Source organism: Dermacentor silvarum, chromosome 3, assembly GCF_013339745.2.
Source record: "Dermacentor silvarum isolate Dsil-2018 chromosome 3, BIME_Dsil_1.4, whole genome shotgun sequence".
Lineage (NCBI taxonomy): Eukaryota > Metazoa > Arthropoda > Arachnida > Ixodida > Ixodidae > Dermacentor > Dermacentor silvarum.
Genome location: NC_051156.1, coordinates 220,178,307 through 220,197,885, shown reverse-complemented (window position 1 = coordinate 220,197,885; position 19,579 = coordinate 220,178,307). Strand labels below are relative to the sequence as shown.

Sequence of the window (19,579 nt, the reverse complement as noted above, 5' to 3'; positions counted from 1 at the left end):
CCAGAATTGAAAGGTCCAAGTCCTCACCTAGGGTGGCGGTCCAGGAGTCCCGGGTGGTGCAGGCCTCCTCCGCCCATGCGCATGAGGAAAGCAGCCTCCTGGGCAGAGCCAGGGGCTCCGCCCACCAGGTGTGGTGGTGGCACCGAAGGTGGCACCTGCTGCTGATGTTGCTGCTGCTGCTGTTGCTGCTGTTGGTGTACAGCCGGGTGGTAGTGAGGAAGCGGGCGAGGTCCGGGAGGTGGCTGGGGAGGAGCCTGGGCTTGCTGTGGTGTGTGCTGCTGCCAGCAGGGCTTGTAAGAAACCTCGAGAGGAGGCAGGGGTGCCAGTGCTGCACTGGGAAGCTGAGCCAGTGGAGCGTACCGCTGTGAGCTGACAAACGTTTGCACCTTGGGAGCCTTGTACACGTACGACCAGTCCTGGCAAGTGAGCAAAAGGAAATGAGAATCCCTTCATTTTAGCCGAACTTCACGAGAGTTTGCTGTTGGCACTGTGTCTTATCTCTCTTCCTTGTCCCGTTTTCCGGGCTATTTTTCTTGTAAATTAGTTACACTTCAGTTAATTCAAACTTGATGAGACCAACCCAATTGATTGAATTATCCATGGGGTTGAATTAAAATGAGATGCAGAACAAAGCATCCAGGATCACATCACTAATTTATTTGGCTGAACTTACCAAATTCCAATGCACCCTTGAATTTAAGGGGGGACACGGGTTGTGGCGACCAAAAATCGCGAAAAAACTCGATTTTTTTTAATTGCATTGTTGGAATGTACAGCTATTATTGCACCTATATTGTTAATTTCATACCGATAATGTCAATATTTTAGCCGCAATGATGCCTTACACGACATGTACTAGCTGAATTTCAGGCCAAACTGACGCTGAAACGGCACATTTTCCGAAACGCGTGCCTGCTCTTCCAGGTGTGCTAGCGCGGACATCTTGGTCTCATTTGAAAGAGCCGCTTTTTGCCTTCAAATTCCCGCCAGAACGGGCCCCATTCAGCTATTGGCCACTTAAAAACTGCGCGCCCAAAAAATGTACTAAAACGCTCTCCTATTCGGCACTTGGCGCACGTGACTTGAGCTTGCCTCCCAATTGGCGGAACGGCATGGTCATCGTCTGCTGCGCGCTTGGAGATGCGCATTGAGACGCGCCATCTTGCCCCAGTGTCAGCGAGAAAGCGTGCCGCGTTGTCGAAAACGGTGCGCAAATTTCGCACGCGGCACAAGTTTGGTGCTAAAAAAGTGCGACCGACGCTCATCGAAAACTGCAAAGTGCGCTGCTCGACGCCGCAAAACGACCAGGACGCCACAACCTCAGCGTTTGATGCCCAAATCGTCGATGCAGCAACGGTAGGCCTAACGACCGCAGCGGCTGCTGCGATTCAGAGTCCGTCTGCCGCCAAGCCTTCGACCTTCACTCGCGGCAAGATACGATCTACCGGCAACCCTCCGAGCTGAAGGAGGAAGCGGCGAAAGCCAAAGCGAATCTATCGGCGTTATCTTCCGCTCCAGCGACGGAGAGGAAACACGAGTTCGTGGGTGACAGTACCGACGATGCACTTCGCCCGGCTGATGTAGTCCGGACTACGTTTACGATTGTGGATTTGAGTGCAGTGAACACTTTATTAACGTTTGCGACGTGCAAAAACTGCAGTGGTGCTTTCGAAATCGTCCGAGACGAGCGGGAATACGAACTCGCTGTGAAGCTGCGTTTTATGTGAGCTAACTGTGGAGAGACTCGGTGTGGAGCTCGCCGCGCGTTGATAGTGCCGAGCGAATGAACCCCTTTGCTGTGAACGTTTTTGCTACGCGTGCCATGCAGGCAACGGGCAACCGACAGACCGCGTTCAATGACATTTTCTCGTTGATGGACATCAGCCGTCGGGCTCTTCACACGAAACCGAGGCAGAGCTACGTGAAGGCGAAGCTGACGCCCGCGGCCGATCGCGCGGCACGTAATCTGACGAGCGACTGCGCGCGGTCGATTCGCGAACTTTACGCCGAACTGAACGTGGGCAAAGCAACAGAAAACTTGCGCCAGTCCCCGAAAAAGCGGCACACAGGGGCTGGAAGTCAGCAGGACTACATGTCTGGTGCCTACTGAGCTGTTCCAACTGTAAATTTGCAAATAAAAAGGTTTTGCATGTTTTCTCACTTTTCTCAAAACTTGTTTTTGGGTGACTTCACCAGATTGTCGGAGTGATATCTCATGATCTAGAACAGCTAGAGCAATAATTCTTTCCTTAGCAGAAAGCCTAATCTGCATATTACAAAGTGCTGAGAGCAGAATTTCAAATTTCTGCACATGTATATTTTTATTTTATTAATTTTCTTTTGTTGTGGTAGCCATAGGACAAGGAAATAAATTTGATCACCTGCAGAATGGCTAATTATTATTTAATTTGAAAACTTTTTTGCAGCATTGCATTTATTGCATATTATAGTATCTAGCTATGAAATAATATTCACTTTCTACTGAGCAGGTTTTTTTTCATTGTCTCCGGAAACAATAGAGCGACAGATTTGTGTATCTTCTGAACAAATGGACCTACAAGAAAAATTATTGCATATTTGAAATCAGCACGAAAAACTAAGCAAGCCTGATTATTTTCATCAGAATTGGCCATAAGATGCAGGACATAATCTCCACAACCCATGTCCCCCCTTAATGCAAGCCAACTTTCGTGAGGCCATACAAAACAATGTGAACCCAAGTCTGTGCAACCGATTTTACAGCACAAAAAATGTAGTAGCATGCCACCAGTTCTGGCAATTGAAAACATGTGTATCCTGAAAAGTTTACCTTCACATGATGAATATTTATTTACATTTACTGTTTATCGCATTCAATCTCACAACACACAGCCCTCCCTCGGTCCATCCCCAAAAAATGCAGAGCAACCAACCTTAGCTCCATCAAAACCAGGACTTGCACAGTTGCCATAGGGGTCCAATGTTCGATCTCCAGAGTCCCCCAGCAGCAAGTCATTCCCGGTGCCAGGACACGATGGGGATGGGGCAGCATTATGCTCCAGCGATGGTGGCGTGGGAAACATGCGTGTCAACTCTGCTGCTCCTGCATTGTAAAACCATTTCTCACAAACAATGTCACTCTCATGCTTCTCCAGACCCTTCCCCTCTCCTGATAATCCATCCTCTACCTGCTACTAGAATGAAGTGCAACTTCAGAGCTCTTGAATACTGTTAATGAAGGCATTGAAGCAATATTTGCACAGCTGCAATTATTTTGTAAGCTGCACACAAGAAGGTAAAAGGTTCATAATGCAATCCCAATAATTTTAAGTTGTGTATGTCAATTTGACAGCTAATTTGAACTGAGTAACTGTACCAAGCTTTTCAAAACAGGGGAAAAAAAAAAAAAAACGGCAGACTTGCATATTCTTGCAGAATCACAATAGAATTCCCAGCGAAGCTGTTAGTACAACCAGCATGTCACTGAACTCTCTTGAGCACCAAGCAATAACATAGGAAAGCAAATTTAAATAAAATTTAATTCAGGGGTATTATGTGCCACAACCACAATTCCCCCTCTGAAGGTAGCCCACCGCATTGGTGGTCAAGTGTTGTTACTGAATGTTAAAGAAAATTCTTTTGGTATAATGGAATGAACCATGCATAAATAAACTTCCAAATTATGATTACAACAATGGGTCATTTATTTTGTGTGCCTCCCTCTATGGCACAGTTAGTACAGCTTCCGTGCTACGCCTTGATACCGAAGTTCAAGCTCATGAATGGGCAGTCACCAAAAAACCTGAAACTGGCAGTACCGTAGACTTCCGTTAATTCTACATTTTGGTTCATAAATCTCGACCACAGGTCCCGGCTGGAACCCACGCACTTCTCTATGGGTCCAAGTTTTCGTTATATTGATCTTAAAGTTGGCTTTTGCCAGATAATTAAAAGCTCACCCATGAGCATACACGCTGCGCCTGACCCCTATGGTGACCCCATTAGCGACTCCTATTCTGGCAGCGTCTATCTTGGCATAGTTAAGGGGAACAGCGCACATGTTAAACACACGTCAAATCCTGTAGAAAACGCCTATTTTCCGGCCTGCCCTAGGAATATTTTCAGGCAATAATGGTATCTCACAATGTCTGATTCCAGTATTCACCCGTTTGACTATTCAGCCGTAAGCCATATTCGCGATGTTCGTTTCCATTGCTGCATAACATGGCTGTATGTGGCAAAGCTAACATCAAAAACCGTGCGGCAAACCTGACTTTAGGAAGCCAGCCACCACTGTACAACACATATTTGACCCTTGCCCTGTTTTCCTTCTAAAACAACGGGTGTGCATTAGATTTCTACTTTGTTTAAGAATTTTAATGTTATCCCTATGTTAGTTTTCTACTTTGAACACATAGAAAGCGGGTGCACATTTGATTCATGGGCTGGCAAATACTGCCAAATGAATCAGCAGTGTGTTTTGAAGTTTTTTCTGCATCTTGTTAAATTCAACCCGTTGGATAATTCGATCAATTTCGTCTGTCCCATCAGGCTCAAATTAATGGACGTCAACTGCAGTTACGCTGGCAAAATAGCGAGAGCGCCGAAGGCACACCGCAAGGCAGCAAACCTTATGTTGTGTGTTCCCCAGTGACACAGGCAAGACGACAAAAAACTGTCATTTCGCCATTATGGACTCTGTATCTGCCGCTATGATCCTGTTTGCACAGAAGTTAAAGGGGCTGTTAAACAGAGCAAAGCACATCGTTATCCATAGTACCTAGGCAAAGAGTTCACTAATTTCTCTTTGGGGATGTTTGGATTTTCAGGTTTTTCTCACAATCTCAGGTTTTCCGAGCCCACGTGCCAGGCCTTGCAGAGAGCAAGTTGCAAGGCATCCGCTTTCTGTGCAGTGTCGTCTGCTAGTCTACTGCTCCGGTTGCCGTGAAAGATGCACTGAAATCTAGGAATCATCAGTTTCAAAATATCATTCGTAGCACTGAGGCGTTAACATGACACGGCAATTGAATAACAATTGTTCTTCTGAAAGTTTGGTATTCTGATTTTCGTGGTACTGAAATACTTTAACCCTGAAACAAACAATCTGCGTGGGATTTCTTAAAAGATTTTTAAAGATGTTCGTAGTAATGAGGTTTCACTGTAACACAATCTGGTTGGGTGCATAGTGGTGTGTCAACTTCAGTCTAGTTTAACGAGTGCACACTTGGCACAAGAGCCTGAATTTCCATATGCATTCCCACTCACAAGGCTGCTACTGGCACGCATTCACACAGTATGTTTTCAAGAAAAGGGGATCTGATCAAGTTCCACATTTGAATAAATGTTCAGTCCATTTTGAGTGTATATTTACCATGTTCCAGCACATTCAGCTGAAACTCCTAGCTTTTTCATCATAAGATTTATTAGAGTAAGATACTGAAAGCAAATACATTTATATGTTACATGGAATCATCCTGTTCTTTCAAGACTGCTTTCTTTGTGGTCAATGCTGACATAAGAAAAGAAGCAATAGTGGTCTGCAGTAACTCACCAAGAATGCCAGCTGTTGTGCTGTTTTTAGACTTTGTGATGGCTTCATCTGTGGCACCTGGAGGCCTTGTGGAACTTGGTGTAGATGGAGCCTGAAACTGACAAGAAATATACATTTAACACTGCAGGTTGCCATCTCAGTGTATTGGAACAAAATTCTTTATATGCGAATCACAATATACACAAGCTTACTGGTACTCGGCTGAAAGGAAATCTGGGGAAATACCTTGTATTACACAGTACAGACCACTTATAACGTAACCGCTTATAGTGCAGGACCGGATATAATACGGTCTTTTCAGACTCCCGTTAATTTTCCCATAGCACTCTATGTATACACGTATTACAGTATTGCGTAGTGCAGTTGCGGGACAAGAAATACCGATTACAGTGCGGCTGCCTGGAAGTTCGGCAGTCAACCTAGACGGCAAACGCTCCCCTCAAGCCACAAATACTTTATTTACTTGAATCTAACACGCACTTTTTTTCCGATAAAACAGGTATAAAAATTGCGTGCACATTAGAATCGAGTACAACCCTAAATCTGCGTTACCATATAGCCGTTGGCGTTTCAAAATGGCCGCCTCGCACGCGCGACGAGCCGAGCTACTCTCGAGCCGAGCTACCGTAGCTTCCTCCATGTGCTGCAGTAGTAATGCTTAGGCATTAGTCTACTGTCTGTCTTCCCGTTTTCTCTGTCTGCTCTATCAGCATGAAGTGTCGAGTTCATCAATGTGCCGCATTTAAAAGGAAAGTGATCATGTGTGTGGAGACGGACGGAAATTGGGCCGCATCACAGGCGTTCGGAGAATCCAAAACTTGCGTGTGGGACTGGCGCAAACAGAAGGAGAGGATTTTCGCCAGCAAAGCAATGCGGAACGGTTTCAGTGAACCGAAGCAAGACGTAATCCGCGATGGGGAAAGTCTGCCGCGCGCCGTGTTTTGGCCGCTTATAGGTCGCGCTGACGCGAGAGGCATGATAGCAGAAAGGTCAATTCGCTCACCGCGCTTCGTCACTCCAGCATTTTGACAGTTCGTTTCCGCGGTCAACGAGCAAGATGTGTTCATGTTTGCTTGTGCGCACGTGACACCCTGCTTGTTAATTTATTTAGTAAGCGAATAAGGAACTTAGAGCACGGTGACAGCGACGGCAGACATGCGCCTGGGATGTCCATTATCGCAATAAAATAGTTGTTTTGGTTATAGTTCTGTACTGCTTATAGTGCAGATATTCGCGACTCCGGCGACTTACGTTATAAGCGGTCTACATTGTACCTGGGAATTTAAAATACTTGCTTCAATGCAAAGCTTATAGCCATGTTCATGGCACATGTCGCATCAGATTGCAGATGGAAGTAACCAACACATAACATAGAAGGCTGATGCAAGTTTCAACACGAGTCCATCGCGTGACTTTTTTCTCCCACACCTAAATGATGGCACAGGCATTGTATACTTCACGTGTTTGACACTGACACATGCAAATCAAATGCAAAGCATGCCATGCAACTTGGCCTTTTTGGTTACATATCCCCTTTTTAGTCCCTAAACTGAGTACATGAGGGTCCTTAAAATACCGTACTTGTAATGTGACCGCGATTGGAAGGCGAGGGGTGACTTTTCATTGCGTCCATCAAGAAAAAATAAGACCGTGAAAGTAACACGAGGGGTGAAAAAAGAAAAGAAAATGCTAAAGTAACGCGAGACCACCGGATGAATGAAAAAGTTGCAGCTTCGCCCGAAAGGCAAAGCATCATCAATTGCGATAGCAAATTAGTAGAGAGCTATACGGATAAGGATAGTAGTTTTATCAGCTGTATAAACTTGGACACATTCACTTATAACTGAATAACAAGCATGGTGTCAGCGCGCACAAGCAATCATGAGTAGATCACACTTCATAACCACAGACATGCTGGCATGAGCAAGGGCGGCCGCAGCAGCGAGCGATAGTTCGTGCGGTCTATCGCTTCAACGGAAACTGAGCGGCGAAAGCACAGCCCATACAAAAGTAGGGGCAGTGTTGCAGATCGCTTTCAAAATACGGTGCGCATGACAGCCCTCAGCCGTGCAAAGTACAAGAACGCAGTTGGTGGCAGAGTAGGAGCTGTGCCCCCTCTCTCCCGCGCTGCCTTCTGGCTTCCCTCCTTTCGCATGGGAGATTGAGTCGCCAGTTCCCTCTGCGCCCGGTTGCAAGATACGCATTTGGTGCCGCAGCGAAACGTCGCCTCCACTCACTCCCACGGCCTTTCGAACGACTGAAGACACCGCATAGGCCAAGTTTGCTCTCCGGCGTGCGTTCGCTCTCCGTGATAGTGCGCATCCCTCGCGCACTTTCACTTGCACATTTTAGACAACTTTAATTTCGGTATTCCATTGTCACGCGAGGATCGACTTCAGGTAGCAAAAATCGGAAAAAAAAAAAAAAACTCGCGTTTACAATCGAATAAATACGGTAGGTTGATTCTGCATGTAGGTAGGGCTGCTTAATTGCGGGCAATTAATTTTTATATGAATGCAAACATTAATGTTACTGGTTACAATAAAAGGGATCCCAGAGACAATAAGGATTAAGATCAGGATTAAGCATCAGACATTCAAACTGCTAGCACAAACAATGCAAATCATAAACTAGGCCTGGTATCGCTTACGGGGTCGTCGCTGCTCTCATCCGAAGAGGAGGTGTCAAAGATGTTCTCCAGGTCACACTCGGTCACCTTGAGGTCTTCGACTCGGGTGAAGCCGGGGTGCCGAGGTGTGGGAGGGGAGCCACCTGGGGCTAAGTCCCCCTGAGATCCGGGAGTGGTGGGCTCTCCAATGCTGCCAGCAAGAGGGACGGCAGCCACACCCGACGAGTCTACAGATGAAAGTGCTGGCTCTGTGCCCACTATTTCCATAGGCACACTGTCCTTTTCTTCTTCCTGTGTCCACACAGAACACAGACACAAAAGGCTTCATAAAATGGGAAAAATATTTCCCAATGTGCTGTGGCAGGTTTCATATCAATCCGATTGCTTTAGGATATACTGTTCGCATGGGATAAGCCAGAGGGTAAAGGGTGTGAAAAGGCTAGAGCCCTTGATTGAAGGGCAGCGGGCTCTGTAATAGGCGCATACAAAGGCATTGAAGCATGAAGACAAGTGCTTTGGACTATCATCTTTTTTTGTTGCACACTATCTCATGTCTTGTCTCGTGAAATCCTCCTCTTCCTCCCTTTTCAAGCTTCTCCAAGCACGAGCATTAATATCAGGCGACGGCCATTCTGCTGGAGATCAATAGGGTGTGTAAATAGTGAAATGTGAGGCCGAATTAACTTAAAATCTATTAGTGTCAAATTGTGGTCCAAATTTTCAATATTAATTAGCATAACACCATCACCCTCCCTTTTTTCTTTTCTTGATTTCAGTAATGAACATCAAATCCAAAAGACAGCAAGTTTCAGCTGTTTCTTGTCAGTCATGATTGGTGGAGGAAGTCTCTGTAAGATGTGTTGTCTTGATACAATAGCATGTAGCAGCTTTATTTATAAAAAATCTGATATCCTGTACAGTAGAACTTCGATGCAACGAGCACAGATATAATAAAGTAAATCTAAAATGTTCCTTGCCGATACCAGCATGCAATGAATACGGCTTATAATGAGGGTATTATTGTGTAGGATGCATCGTTATAACGAGGTATGACTGTACACACATGGCTGTGCAACTCACCTTGACTGCAACCGGGGTAGCAGCCTGACTGGGTGTTCCACCCTGCTGCGCAGAAGCTGGCTGGCTACCGGGAGCAGCAGCTGCATTGGCAGCAGTAGCGGCAGGGTCTTCTTCTGCCTCGTCGTGAAACTCATATGGGTCCCTTGCACTTGGAGCACCTGGAGTAGAACCGGCTTCCCCCACTTGCATCGCAGAGGTAGCAGCCATGCTATCGCCACTAGGCTCCGGTTGCCGGCAGGGCAGAGAAAGTCTCCACGCGTCGTTCGGGCTCGATCTTCGAGGAGCACCCATGTGTGGTCGTTTGGATGGGGGCACATCCCTGTCAAAGTCAGAGTGAAACACATCGTGAGAAAACAAACTAGCATGACGCAGCACTGCCAACTCTACTTGCACAAAACCACATGAAAATGCACTGAGCTGGTTCACAAGCACCCCCAATAGGCATCAAGTATGCCTCAGCTCATAACAAATTAAGCCTTAATATTTTAAAAGTTTCATTATCAGAGAATGTAAGTGGACATGAGGCTGCACAGATGACTGCTGATGGCTAGCAAAAACATGATTCTTGGGTCTGCTCAATGGAGTAAAATGGACAGGAGCACTGACTCCGCTTATCTGGAAGGGACAGATCAACTACAAAATGGTGGAGGGGGGATAGAACGGCAGTCTCTGCAGTCTTGAGCTATGTCAGAAGACGGCAAAAAAAGGCTTTTAGGTATGTGTGCCTTACTGCTTTTATCTGAGCCTCGTTCAAGTAGACGGATGCTTCGCTTGCTTCTTTTCTTGCGACACTCTTTGCGTAGACCGGTTATCTCCATACCTTGTGGCGGTCCCATGAAGGCGGGAGCTTCACTATTTCTGGATGCAGTATTTGCTCCAGCAAAAGTGAATTTTGACTTGCGCTTGAAGAGTTTGTGCTGTTGTCATGTCGTGCTATAGAGCTGCTTGCGCCGGTTTGTTCAGCAAAATCATTGTTGCAAGGCATATACAAACCATTCTCCTCGCTGAACAGATTCCTGTATTCTCCAGGCTGCAAATTGCTGGAATCATCTTCTGGGAAGGGAAGGCTGAGAATTCACATTATGGCCCGTGCCTGATAAGGGAATGCACCTACAGTGTGCAGTTGTTTGCAGGCAAATTGCTGTTCTTCTGCCTTTCCACATCGGCATCTTGTGGTTTCTTCTGGCATTCAAGATCAGTGAGTTGCGCCTGGCTTCCTTTGAAAGTTGTAGAAACTGCTCCTTTTCGAAATCGATCAAGGGACTTTTTTGGGGTTAGTCGAAAATTCCCTTTATGTTCTCTGCAGTACTTATCAAATATCAGGTGCCATTCGAAATGTCGCGCACATATTTTGTCTTTTGCTTTAAGTGGTCGCTTCATTCCAGGAATTTTCTGTTGACATTCTGTCACATGTAAGAGGTCGCCCGTAGAGAGAGAAGAGGACGAAGAAGTTCGCGGAGCGTTCCGAGGTGTAATCCGCGAGGGAGAAGCATCGAAGCGGTATTATCGACGTGGCTCTTGATCTGGAAGGTCGCCTCGTCAGCCATGCTCTGACGACGGGAGAGCGGAGGACCCGGCCATGAAGTCGTGAGACTGGCAAGGCCCAGGCGTAGCTGTAGTCCTCGGAGACGTCCGGACGAAGCTCCTTGGACTGGCCACTGCTGCTCACGGTGGTTCCGGTCTTCTTCTCGAGAATCCCTCTTCCTTGGCCAAGCCCGTTCAACCGATAAGCACTGTGATACCGGGCCGCCATGCCGATCGACGTAGGGCGAAGAACGCTTCGCGAAGCCTAACCAGGCAAGTGACACGTCAGCAGCGGCTACTGGAGCTCCAGCCACGCACTCGGCCAGGTCAACGGAACCGCGAGTCGTCGGCAATTTACGGCATCAGCGACGCCCCGAAAGAACAAGTCGCGAAGCCTAACCCGTCGATCTTCTCAGCCACGTCAGCGCCAGCGACCGGGTTACGGGCTTCTACCAAGCTGGACTTCAAGTTGATGGACCGATCACAAGGCAGCTACGATTGAGCGAGGGCCGGCGAGAGCAACGACAGAGAGAAAGGCTCATCGAGATTGCCGCCAGGAAAATATGAGCAACAGCGATGAACTGAGTGAGAGATAATTATTCTTGTAGGGAGATAGCAGTAGGCCAGAGTTGCCAGACACTCGTGCGAGAAACACCCAGGACTAACGTAGAGGAAATTAAGGGCATGTTTATGGATTCACTAGGTTGTATTTTGGTGAACATTTATTTGTTTATTGTGTTTTAGTTTAGTGTGTATTAGTTTGTGAGCTTTATTTTTAGTTTGAGTTTTGAATTTGAGTGTGATTAAAAATATGCTTGCTGTGTTGCCATGCATCTTCCAGTCCTATCTCTATTAACACCCACACGCCCCCGAGATCAGTGACAAAAAACATCACACATTCAAAGCCCTAAAGCAGTCTCTACATGAACCGCAACATACAAAAACTTGCAGTATGTGCATGAACAATGCATTTCTGGTGTAGCGTGTTGAAGGCTCAACTTGCTGTGCAGAAGAGGCCGATGCAAGGACACCACTGTTGTCTTAAAAGTTTAAAGACAACAGTGGTGTCAGTTTAAACAGTTGCAACTAGCTGTACCTTATCAGTACCACAAATATAATTAGTCTCTGATATATGGTAGAAATGCTAGGCCTAGAAGCATTGAGTGCAGGGCACCTGGCCACGCATTCAAACTTTGCACCGCATGCAGAACAGCTTGCCGAGCTCGATGACAGATGTGCTAGCCCCCCTTGTGCTGCACTCTTTTCTTCTTTCTGCCAAAGCCTATACTGCTACAGTATGAAAACATGCCAACTGACACACAAATTTTAACAAGTGTCCTTTTATGTTCTGTACTGTAATGCTTTCATTTTTGCACATAACCTGCGCACCAATCACTATTCATGTATGGTACAGTGCATGAATAAGATAGCAAAGAAGCATGTGTTTGCACATAATTACTTGCAGTTTCTAATGTTGCTGCATGACTTGCTCATTCATAAAATTTTATAAGTGCCTGTGTGTGCCAGTACCTGAACAAAATTACCTCAACAACGAAAGTTGTCTATGCAGTACTCGACACTACTCGAATTTACCATGTGAAATTTCCCTGTTCATAAAATTCTGATATGTAACAATACGGATTCACTTTGATTGCGCGCTATCCCCTCATATGGTATGGAGGGGGACCCCTTTACACATTTGTCAAGCTGACGTTAGGCTTAGGAGACGTCACGACATTGCGTCACCAGTCATGAATTTGATGCAAGCAAAGCTTGTTTGCCTCCTTGCAACTCCACCGCTGCACATGGTTACACTGCTGATGCATACTTCCTACTCTGTGGCAAATGGAAATTGTAACAAACGACAAAATGCAATTCACATAAAGCACTGACCATGCAGGTTGGTAAACGGTGGTGTAATCATACAGCAGGCTGCTTCCTAGTGGCAAGGGGGCCTCGGCTTCCAGGAGAGCCTCGTGAGGAACAGCAGGAAGACACGGCCGTTTCAAGCTAGGGTGCTGTTGCTGCTGCACGGGCTGAAAAAAAAAAAAAAAACTGTTAGATGAAATTGGCCCAGTAAAACCAGTACACTCAAATTCGTTAGTTTGGCTCGGATACGACATGACAATCTGGGACAAGACAACCCCTCCTAGAGACCAGCTCATCCAGGCCCACCAACCCCAAAATGAAATCCTGGGTGTGCTAAGGCGCGACTGCCTTTGCATTTCATCCCATAAAAGTGCAATCACTATGGCACAGGACCACATCAGCCTACATTCTTTCAGAAGCACTGAGGAGTGTGTTATAATTATCATTACCAAATGATCTATTCCGAAAATTCACATGGCACTACCAAGCCCACGGATGGGGTCAACGCAAGACGCACAAATTTGAGAGGCTACCTGCTGCTGCTGCTGTGGTTGCTGTGGTTGTTGCTGTTGTGGTGCAGGAGGTCCAGGTGTGGTTGGGGGAGCCTGCAACTGGGGAGCAGGAGTCCCAGGTGGTCCGCCAACGGGTGTGCCTGGTGGCAGAGAGGCCGGACCACCAGGAGCAGCCAGGGGAGTGCCCGGCATCTCTTCAGTGCCCACTGATGGTGGAGCATGGACTCCTGAGGACCCCAGAGGGGTAGCCGCAGATGAGGATGGAACTGACGCAGGACCACCCCAGGGATGAGACGTGCCCCCTGGTGAGCAGGATGGTGGTGCTTCCAAGGGTGGTTTCACTTCGAGCAAGGATGATGGCGAGAGCAGCTGCAAAGGCATCACAGTATTACCTCACTACGGACTGCATGGTTGCTCTATGTGCTATGGAAATAGATGGGGGAGGGCTAAATTACATACTATAGGTGCCAATTCTCCACATTCTGATGATAAAGTTCTAATACAAGCAGCTTCAAAATAATTCTTGTCAAGGAGCTTCACGAAGAAAGGACCCTTCTAATTACATATTCTAATTACAGATGTGTAAATTGATTTTCTTTTTTTTTTTGTTTTTGCATAGCTATTGCTTGGCCTTCAATACTGAGTTGATTATTGAATTATGTGGATTCGTTTATTTAGGGCAACTTTATTTCTACATGTTGAAGCATCACAATTCTATTGACAGGAATAAATGAGGCAACATTAGGGCATTACAGTAAAGCCTCACTAATTTGATCGTTGTTAGGGGTGTGCAAACATCAAAATTTTCCATATACGAATTGAATATGAATACTTAGCTTTGAATACCAACTAATGATTTGCACATGCATTTATCAGCAAGTTTAGTTTTTTTAACCTGTTGGAACATCACAATTGCAATTTTTCATATACGAATTCAATATGAATACCTAGCTTTGAACACCAACTAATGACATTTGACCCTGTGCCAGCCGTCACACATCGCATTTGTTGTCAAGCAATAAGCTCAGGATTGGAGGTGCTGCAAAAGAGTGCACCCTCACTGTTGTCCCCAAACCGCGCCCCTTGCAAACGAGAGGCTGGCTTTCCCGCACAGCTTAGTCGTCGCAAGGCTAAGCAGCTTTACAGGCAAAATTTTGCCAGCAACATGAAATGACCAAATTCAGCTCAAAATGAGATACATATTCTTAGATTAGATAGAAACAAATGGTAAGAACCTTGTTTGCTCCTGCACAGCCAACAATATATTAGAAAATTTTCGATAACCTAGTTAGTGAATTGAATACGAATATTAAAAATATAATATCCGTTTTCGTAATATTTCAACATTTCCACACCCCTAATTGATGTTAATTAGAAAATGTTAATAATTCACACTTGCCACCTGGCACTACTAAAATTAATTTACAGCATCAGACGTTCCTGACACTGCTGCACTTTGCTGGGCGCCATTTGCCTGCAGCGTGCTTGTCGCATGAGAAGAGCCGCAATGCGAAATGAAAGTGCCTAGAGTGCTAACGTCCAACTTCAATAAAGCAATAGAATGTGCACTGCCACTGTCATCACTGTGAAAAAGAAGGGGGAAGAGAAAAAGAAAGCACGTAGACCTTCCCTCACCCCTGTCTCAGTCACCTACCCATTTCTGTGCCGCGTACATGCAGGACTCCCGTAGCATATGAAGGTTTGCCAAGCACTTGTTATCATTTCAGCCAGATCAATGCACCCTTTCATTGAAACGGAGAAGTTTCGTGCCGATTCTCTAGTGAGCAAGCGGATTCTTGGTTGCGAACTCGCGTGATTGTGCGCTCGTGACCGCGCACCCTTCATGTGAATTCGTCTTGCTAACCTAATGAAGGTCAAACCTTGAGCTGTGCAGAATCGTGGAAAGCGTGCTGTATGTTTGCGAAATTTCATTATACTTTCATTTTCATGCTGTGTCTCTGTCATTGGGTGCAGTGCAAACTGTGCAAGCACACATGACTGTCAACGAAGCCTCCATACGCTCATCCCACACGAAGAAGCTAAGCAGGATAAGCAACTGAGCCACGCCAATGACACTACAGTTAGGCCTAGAGATTGCAGTCTTTCCTTTTTTTACCACAAGAAATACACATGACTTCCGCTACCTCTCATCGAAAGCATTCGAGATAAGCTGCGGCCTGGGGGTATCGCCTGTAAGCTCTCTATGGGCTTCTACCACACGGGGGGGAAAAAAAAAAAAAAGACTACAGAACTACCTGCTCCCCAGGCTGCCGATCCTTGGCAGACTCAGCTCCCGAGGGTGCTGGGCTTGCACCGGGTGCCGGGGAAGGTCTAGGCTCGTCTCTTGGCGGCGGGTGAGGGGACAGAGTGGGCATGGCGGGGTCTGCCTGAGATGCCTGTGAGGCAGGCCCTTCGCTGAGCAGCAGTGGCGTGCCTGGGTGAGAGCACGACCCCACCGATGGTGGGGGCCCCCCCACTGCTGGCTGATGGGACAGTTGGGGCAGGCCTCCGCTGGCCACTCGGGACACCAGAGCCACCGCCCCCTCATAGTCCACCTGGCAGAAAGGGTGCCGCAGCAGCACTTGTTGTGAGTGCGTGAACCTTTTTATATTACTTGAATGAAAGTGGTGAATAATATGGTTGAACCAACGTATAACAAACATGATCATCCTGCGAAAAGCAGTGTTAATAAGTGGGCTTGTCGTGCAAATGGCGTAAAATGCAAGGATAATGGAGCTGGCTACATGAGCACCCTACTTATAACACAACAGATGAAATGCTGCTTCCAATAGTGTTGCAGTGCCTCAGTCACCCAGATTATTCAGGAGGTTCCCATGCTCCACAAATGTAAAAGGGAAATAAGACTGCGGATTTATTTTATGAATGTTTGTGCCCCCCACAATAACGCCAACAAAGGCGCTGCGGGTAATGTCTGAAAAAAAAAAAAAAGTGCGCGCAGCTAGGCAGTGTTTGCTTGCCTTATCAATACCTCGTGGCACCCCGAGATGTGAACTAGGTCAGTATAATGAAAGGATTCCTCTAGCTCGATTCAATTCCTTTCTTATTATCCACCAATCATGGCCGGCCGATCCCGGTGATAATGTGGGTGGAGCCCTGCTCAGACCACTCAAGCAGCGTGAAAACGAATAGCATTGGCACAAACATGTTAAATTATCTCATCCCTGGTGGGAATGCCTGCACGCCCTATCAAGTTGTGATACAGCGGTTTCCAGTATGTGCGCGTCCTCGTGGCCAGGCAGTTTACTGCGCTGCCTGCAAAGCCGTTCACCAACACCCAGCATCAGCGGCTTTTTTAGTTTCAGAAAAGCACTGTTCTGGTATCAGTCAGCAACAGATGCAGCTTGTGTGTATGCAAACACGTAGCTGTGACAGAAGGTGGAGCGTCGCCCCAATTTTACTGGGAGATGATAACCGGTACAATAACTGAACCTTAAACACAACGACCAAGCCAGTCATCACATGCAACCTGCAGTCACATTTTCTTCTGCAAACCCTCATTACCCTCATTCCTGTTGCTTTCTGCTTACTTCCAAGGGTGTTTCTGAAGAAGTTCCTTACCATCTCTGTTCCTCATGCGAATAAGTATTTTGTTCCTAACTTTTATAGCAGTCGAAAATGAATTGTCTCTTGCCTAAGTACAATTTTCCAAAAACTGGCTGTTATACTTGCGTGCAATTTCGATGGGTAGGGTCTCGATTTTTCGCCATCATCGAAATCTGGGACTGCATTTTGTAAGGACTCTTTTTAATCTAATTCTATTGATTTCCTATTATCCATTCCACCTGGTCTATTCCAACAGTAGTGGTGGGGGCTGGGCCTTCGTGTGGGCTAAGTGCAAAGTGTTACAACAATGGGAGAAAAAGAATTGCTACAAAATATGGCGGCTGATAATTACACAAGTGCTTAACTGGAGGAGAGCCAAAAGTCAGTGCAGTGGAGATAACCTTTCTCTCGGGAAGGCATTAACAGTGGCGGCAGATGCCTGTAACCGTGTGATGATCAACAATTCACAAACTAAAGTTTACTCATTATTTAACCAATTACATTGGGCGACTTGCTGTGACTGCAGAACTGAAGCCAGTCAGTGCTTGGGGAATGTACACTTCGCAAGAACAAAGAGACTTGTTTTGAGATATTTGTCCTCAAACTGTCATAAAATACACTGGTGTTCCAGTTAGCATTACACCATTCTACAAAGGGGGCTTTACAGAAAATTAACTGGAATGCAAACGCTCTTCAATGCATATTTAAGAATAGATATCATGAAACTTGTGTAGTCTCAGAATTCCTTCTAATTGTACTATTAGCACAAATTCAAATGTGAACTATTCTGAAACTGCTCCAATGCATTATTTTGTTTCCAGTTCTACCAGAATTTGTAACAGTGGCTTAATTCAGGCTCCAAAGGTACACTTGGGACTGCTCTATGCTTAGGGAATGGCTCCCGAGCGATTACAAGTCAGACTTCCATATCATTACGTGCAAAGGACGTTCAGTGTTGTCCGAGTTACAATTTATGCTGACTGTACGTGGTGCAATCAGCACTTGCCTACTCCCATTCTGCAAATTCAACATGTGCCTTTCCAGAAATAATATCTTAATATTTTGAGCAGTAAATATTAGGCAATTAAATATTTAATCAGTGGTTACCATACATTCAGTGATGTTCACCACTGGTAGTAATTCAATGCCACAGAAAAGGCATCTCCGCAGCATTTTCCTAAACCTTACGACGCTTCCAATATGGAGAATAAAGCACATGATTAGGTTTGTGCGAATATAAATTTTTGGTTCGAAGCTAATAGTTCAAATAGTTGTGGGATTTGCATAAAACCTTGACAGAAGAGCCAGACGTTGACCAATCTAAGAAAGTAGGTCCTTTACTAGGAAAAATTTAAACAGGTTCATCTCTGGAGTCAATTCATTTTCAAAGAGCCATTATTCAGATAGTTTCATGCAAAAACACAAGCACAACGTTTCTTACAACTCCAGCAGCACAGAAAATTTGTTTACAGGCTCTTGCTCACTGCGCCTGCTCACTCTGGCTCATAATTCAGCAAGTGTAGGAATCAGTAGGCGACTGCAAACGAATTCGTCTTTGCCTTGTCTTGGCTATGAGCTATGTGATGCGACTTGCTCACCAAAACCAAAGCTGTCAATTATACATGCTTTAAAATATACAATTTTATTTTTAACATATAACATGCCCCCAAAATCTAAAAAAGTATAACGGTAAAATTGGGGTATGGGTTCTATGACAATTTCAACTCGAGGTGTGGCTTCACAGCCGCACAAATTTCACCTCGAGATGTGCCATCATGGCAGCGTGGCCTGCATGACCCTGAAACTAACTACCTTTAAGGCATAGTTCTCCAGTATCAGCATCGCCGAAGAGGTGACAAACAGAGCCGCTGACCGACTATACAACGTGCCCGATTTATGCATCCGTGGATGGAGACATTTTACAAAAATCTTGGCACTGTATGCAGTTATTTCCGCTGATTATAGGCACGAATTTCTTTTTCTTTCCGGATTGTTTTAATTGGGGGTGCAGAAAAATATGTATATACATATTCGTTCATTTTGAATAGTGAAATTCGAGAAATTTAATGAAATATTTGCACAAGCCTATACACGGTTGTAAATAAATTTGACTGTACCTGCGTTATGATAAGCACAAATAACATTGCTACGTGCCAATGCCATTGAACACTAAGGTGCACGTTAAAGAAGCAGAAATACAGCAATGATTCTACCAGGCACATAATCGAGGAGTCATGCAAAAAATGTGCCCGCTTTTTTGTTGAACTACTGTCATTAAGTCTACAGCTTTCAAAACCGCGTCACTAGTCAACAAACAAGTTGTGCAGGCCCACAGCTCGTTAAATGCCAGTAGAATCAACCACTCATTCTGCTGGTACAACATGATGAAAACCATACAGATTAATAACAGTACAACGCCCATGGCACTGGCATGTAAAATGCGGCAGCGTGAGCTCAGCCACGTCGTGGCTGTAGCGTTGTGGCTGTAGGTGCCTACAACTTTCTGTGAACAATTAATCACCTCCCATTTTCATGGCACTGGCCCAACTACAATGCAGCAGCAAGGACTGCAATCTTAATTGTCATTTTCCACAAGTTTTTGATCCTGACAGAGCATCCACTACAGTTCCAGGTGCCTATATGCTTAACAAAAGCAAGTCACTAGGACAATGATAATGGGAACTATGCCCATCCACAGGTTCCTACTGTCCCGTTTATTTCAGCTTTATCCAATCAGCATGCAGTGAAACATGGAGAGTGGAGTCACACAATTTGTAAAGTTGTCCACTCATGAGCTTCCTTTTCTTTTTTTTCGTGACGCTTGCTCTGCATCATGATTTAAATAAACGTGCAGAGGGCCCCTTGTGTAAA

General features: G+C 45.7%; 1 protein-coding gene across 4 annotated transcripts in view; it reads right to left on the bottom strand.

Moving 5' to 3' along the window:
* LOC119446706 (mediator of RNA polymerase II transcription subunit 13) overlaps window positions 1-19,579 on the bottom strand; it is a 116,163-nt gene that overhangs the window by 43,862 nt on the left and 52,722 nt on the right. For 2 of the 4 annotated variants that reach the window (XM_037711218.2, XM_049664339.1), the window contains exons 9-16: window positions 15,400-15,699; window positions 13,166-13,513; window positions 12,657-12,799; window positions 9,240-9,558; window positions 8,181-8,450; window positions 5,531-5,627; window positions 2,913-3,082; window positions 28-416 (exon numbers count right to left, since the gene is read on the bottom strand). In XM_037711218.2, coding sequence (XP_037567146.1) covers window positions 28-416; window positions 2,913-3,082; window positions 5,531-5,627; window positions 8,181-8,450; window positions 9,240-9,558; window positions 12,657-12,799; window positions 13,166-13,513; window positions 15,400-15,699 — 2,036 coding nt within the window. The remainder of the gene's footprint in view (window positions 1-27; window positions 417-2,912; window positions 3,083-5,530; window positions 5,628-8,180; window positions 8,451-9,239; window positions 9,559-12,656; window positions 12,800-13,165; window positions 13,514-15,399; window positions 15,700-19,579) is intronic. The other 2 variants (XM_049664340.1, XM_049664341.1) reach the window with 2 other exon arrangements.